This window comes from Lipotes vexillifer, unplaced genomic scaffold (assembly GCF_000442215.2).
Source record: "Lipotes vexillifer unplaced genomic scaffold, Lipotes_vexillifer_v1.1 scaffold1094, whole genome shotgun sequence".
Taxonomy (NCBI): domain Eukaryota; kingdom Metazoa; phylum Chordata; class Mammalia; order Artiodactyla; family Lipotidae; genus Lipotes; species Lipotes vexillifer.
In genome coordinates this window covers 355,053-359,872 of record NW_006792775.1, presented here as the reverse complement: position 1 = coordinate 359,872, position 4,820 = coordinate 355,053, and the positions used below count along the sequence as shown (strand labels likewise).

General features: G+C 66.4%; 1 protein-coding gene across 1 annotated transcript in view; it reads left to right on the top strand.

The window, feature by feature from the left end:
* Nucleotides 1–2,705: 2,705 nt before the first annotated feature.
* LMNTD2 (lamin tail domain containing 2) overlaps nt 2,706–4,820 on the top strand; it is a 4,795-nt gene continuing 2,680 nt past the window's right edge. Inside the window, exons 1-6 of the mRNA XM_007465991.1 lie at nt 2,706–2,893; nt 2,983–3,135; nt 3,539–3,623; nt 3,735–3,890; nt 4,194–4,265; nt 4,348–4,436. Coding sequence (XP_007466053.1) covers nt 2,706–2,893; nt 2,983–3,135; nt 3,539–3,623; nt 3,735–3,890; nt 4,194–4,265; nt 4,348–4,436 — 743 coding nt within the window. The remainder of the gene's footprint in view (nt 2,894–2,982; nt 3,136–3,538; nt 3,624–3,734; nt 3,891–4,193; nt 4,266–4,347; nt 4,437–4,820) is intronic.

The window sequence follows — 4,820 nt, the reverse complement described above, 5'->3', positions numbered from 1 at the left end:
CTCTTCCTCCTTGAGGCCTGCCCCTCACCCCCTGAACTGGCTCAGGACTGCTGCCCCTCAGCGTCTGCTGCCCAGCCCCACCTGCAGGCCGCGCATTCCTGGGGGTGGGGTAGCAAATACCAGTGCCCCCCAAAGGGGGAACCAGTGTGCCCTCCCGCAGCGCTGGGAGGCTTCCCCACTTCCCAGCGTGCTCTCGCCCCGCCCCACTCCCGGAACAAGGCAAATCATTAACCAGACCCAGCCACCTGGCTCGGAGGGTACAGCCCCTCCCGCGGGGCGTCCGCGCGCAGACCTCGGCCCTCCCGACCCACCGCACCCGGCACGGGCGGCCCCTCCCCACTCCCGCCCGTCCCCGCGATCGCCGCGAGGCCGCTGTCCCCGCCCGGGGCGGGTGCAGGTGCGGCGCGGCCCCCACACCGGCCCGGCTTGCGCCCCTCCGTCGGAGTCGCCGTCCGGGGCCGCGCCCTGCGCTCTGGAAGCTCCGGGGCCCGGCGCGGCTCACCTGGACGCTCGCCTGCCTCCGGAATCCGGACGGCAACTGGCTGCCGCTAGGCGCCGGGCGCCGCCGCAACCTGCCGCCTACAGCGCCGCGGGAGCGCCCCGGCCCGCCACCCCATTGGCCCACGGCCGGAGCACCCCGCCCCACACACTTCCATTGGCTCCGCGGCGCGCACTGCCCACCCCCGTGCCAACGCCCATTAGCCACCTACTCTGAGCCTCGCCCCTGGCCCTCCCCATTGGCTCCCCGCCCGCCCCGCCCCCGGCGGCGCCCAGGTGTGGGCGGGGCTCCGGGGAGCAGCGGGGCGGACAGAGCCCGGCTCCACGCACGCCCCAAGCCCGAAAACAACACGGAAGCGCGTCCCAGACCGCGGTCGCAGGCGGCGCGTGGGGCAGGTGCCTGGCCGCGCTCCACGATTGACTTCCGCAGAAGCCGCCCAGTCTGATGAGCCTCCCGCCTAGGGAGGGGGCGCTGGCCTGGGACCCCGCGAGCCCGGCCTGCGCCCAGCGGAGCCGCGGGGCCAGAAACGCCCCTCCCCCGGCCTGATGGGTCCGCGTCGGAACGCACAGGGGTCGGGGGCTCTTAGCGGGAGGCAGTGGAGCTGCTTGGCCGCTGCTCCTCTCTGGCTGCTGCCAGGCTGACAATCCTGGTGGGTGATGGGGCCGCCCAGAGGTTGCCTGGGACAAAGGCCCTGGACTCTTTGTCTGAGGTTCCTTCCCCCAGCCCTTTCCTGCCCTCAGTGGGGCCCAGTGCCTGCCCAAGCTGTGGACACGCTCCTGCACCAGGCCAGTCCTGCTCTTCTGCCAGGAGACCCCAAGCCAGCGCGGCAGCCAGGGCCCCTCGTAGGCTCAATGCTATCTGTGTGGCCCAGCGGCAAGGGCATCCAGAGCCTGTACTCGCCCAATCAGACTGGGCCATGGGCGGGGGGCGGGGGGGGGGTCCTCCCTCCCACCACAAGCCCTACCAAGAGCAAAAGCTGAAAGTCTGAATGAATGAATGGTGAAGGAATGAAGTGGGGTGGGGGTGGGGCAAATACTGGAGGGCGTGAGTCTAATAGGTCAGGTCTGGGGCCTCACTTTTGTCCAGAGGCGCGGGTGAGGGGACCATTGTCATCGTTATATGAGTGTCCCCAGGCCTCCCTGCAGTGGCTCGAGTGGTGGAGGTGGATGGGGGAAGGGGAAGGGGAGGCTTCTCTCTTGGTCAGGTAAATGGGCACCAGCTGCTATGGGCACAGAGGCCGTAGGAGGAACTCAGGAGGGGTTCCACTGCTGGTTAGAGCTCAGCAAGCCCCTCCGCCAGGTTCTCCGAGCTCTCACCTGCCTCCTCCTCTCCCTCCTCCCCAGTCAGCTCAGGCCCCAGTGAGGGCCACATCCTCACGAAGGCCGTCCTGCTGGCCTGTGGACACACTCACGGGGCAGCAATGCCACCAATACCCACTGATCACCATGGTCAGGCTGGGGAGGGACGGTGGGAACCTGCCCCAGGGTCAGTTGGAGGTGTTGGGCTGAGCTGGGGACCATGGCAGACCCTACTGGTCACTCTGTGTCCTCTGGGCCTGCGGAGGTTAGCTCAGCCTCTCACAGCTTCTCCTTCAGGCTATACAAGGAGGGGGCCCAGGGTCCACTCAGGGCCCCGGTCTGGGGTCTCCCGGTAACAAATGGCCCCTCCCCTTCTGGGTGCTGGTATCCATGGCAACACTGTAGAACCTTTCTCTCCCCAGGCCTGCTTAGATTTCAGGCCTCAGGTGAGTGTTGGTGGGAGGGCCCTGGATCTGAGGGGGACAGGGACATCACCGGCAAAGGACTAGCACCTTTGGGAACACTTACACTAGGCTGGGGGGCAGGATTACAGCTCCTGGAGGGCAAGGGTGACAGGGGGGAGATGACAGGGAATGTGTGAACACCCAAGTGACATGGTGCCAGGGGTGGGGGTGACCTGCTGCCCTGGCCTGGTCAGAAACATGCAGGTGTGGACACCCACGTGACTGGCAGTGTGCTGTCCTGTGGGGCAAACACACACACACACACACACACACACACACCCCTTCTTGGAGAGTGACACCCTGTGAACCAGCGGTGCCATCCTGGGGCTGCCATACACACGCACGTGTGCTGGCCGTGTAAGGAGAGCCCTGCAGGGCTGCCCACACACGGGACCCAGGGCAGCCCTACCATCCTTCCTCTCAGCTCCCTCCACAACATCAAGAATGGCCCCTGAGTCTTGTCAGGAGGCTGAAGATGCCGAGGAAAAGGCTTTCGCATCCCTGGTGGACCGAGAACTGGTCAGCGGCCACGTGGGGCCTCCAGCCAGCGCCTCTCCTGACCGTGGGGCTCCCACATGCCCTCAGGACACCAAGCCCAGCTCCACCAGGATGGTCTCCTCTGTCAACCCGCAGTAAGGAGGGGAGGGGGGAGGTCAGCCGCTTGGGCCAGGCCAGCCAGAGAGCAGGGTCTGATCAAGCGGAAGGAGCGCTGGCCTTTCAGGTCTGCCCCGGAGTCCCTGGACCCCCACACTCTGCGGCTGCTGTGGAGGCAGCGAGAACGGGAGATCCAGGCCCTGCGGTGGGCGATCGAGAACCACTGGGAGGCCCGACACTGCCTTATCCTGCAGGAAGTGGCTCGGCTTTCAGCCGAGAGGTCAGCAGCATATACTGCTGGTCCCCCGCCTGCCCAGTCCCCGTGCCGACCCTAACTCCGAGTTTACGTCTGACTCCAAAGTCCACTGCCAAGACCGCAGGCCTGAACCTGGCCCCGACCTTCGCCTCCAGCCCCTGTCCTTACCTGGCCCCGACCCCCCACCCCAGCCCTGAAGAAGCTGATGTACTGTGAAGCCGCCCAGACCCTGATCCCGAGCACGTCCGTGGGTGCTGAACCCCACCTAGACGCCACCTCCAGCCCAGACCTCTTCAGGGCCTGCCCTGGCCTGGCCCAGTTGCACTCTGTGCCCTCAGGCCCCTAATGACAGTGAAGAGGAGCCCCTCCTTCTCTCCCTGGCTGCCGACCCAGAGGTGGGGGCAGCTGAGATTGCCCTTTCCCCCAGGAGCTCGCGCAGCCGGAAGCTCTCGCAAAACCAGGTCCAAAAGCTGACCCTGGAGTTGGAAGAGCAGAAGGGACAGGCCCAGCTGGTGAGGGGCAGGTGGGATCAGGGAGTGGGGTGCGGACGGGGGGCGGGGGGGGCAGGCAGGGGTTGGCCTTGGCCGGCAGGGTCTGCAGAAGGCCCCGCCCTCCCCGAGCAGGAGAAGGCACACCTGGAGGAGCAGCTGCTGCAGACCAGAAACACGCTTCGGCAGCTGGAGGCCGAGTTGCAGGCCTTGCAGAAGTCCTGCCTCCTGCAGCTGGCCCGCTCCTCCTGGGTGGGCCGCATGCTGCGGTCTTCCACGGGCAGTGTGGAGGTGAGCCTGGCCCCTGGGCGCCCCCCACCAAGCCCGCCCTCCTCGGTCTTCCCTCCGACAGCTAGCATGTCCCCTTGAGACTGGCGCTTCCGCTGGGGGTCCCTGGGCTTCCTGGGAGGCCTGCCCCCCTCAGGCTGCCTCTGGAACCAGGACCGAGGCCTGGGGCAGGGAGGAGCTACGAGCCCCGTATCCCTGACACCTGATACTTAGCAAGTGTGTGCCTCAGGCACTGGGGAGGTCAGAGGGGAGAGTGACCTTGGGCAGAGGGGAGCGTTTCCCCCCAGCCTGCTGCCCCTTTTGCAGGTGGTGACGGCAGAGACCCCGATGGACCCCAGTGACCTCTCTGAGAATGATCGGCCCCCCACTGCTGGGGAGGTAAGCGAGGCCCTCCAGGCGTGTTCTTGGCTCTGCAGTTCTGCGGGAGGGTCAGGTCGTATGCTTCTTGCTCCCTGGCCAGGGTTTCCCGCTGGAGAATGTGAACTGGAACAGCATCGCCCACTGGTACCCCAACCTCTTCACCAACCTCGAGTCCAGCTCAGATCAACAGTAACTGCACTGGGTGGGGACTTCCTAGGGGTGAGGGGAGGGGAGGGCTTGCCTTGGTTGGCATGGACCAAACTCCAAGTTCCACCCCTTAGTGTCCCTGGACAGGTCACTTAGAAGGGAAAGGGCTCTGGGGCCATCTCTGTCCAGCCATGAGCCTTTTGCCCAGGCTGGATCCTAGGGACTGGGGCCACAACTTGGTGTGCCCTGCCCTCCTTATGGAGGCTGGATGGGGGCAGGGCTGGGGTCCAGGAGCTGAAGCCATTGGCAGCGAGCTGATCTTGGCCTGCAGGCACCCCCGGGCCCCGCCGCTCCCGGAGCTCCCACCAGCCACACAGCCTGACCAGTGGAACTCAGAGCTGTACTGCTGGCACAGGGAGCATCCTC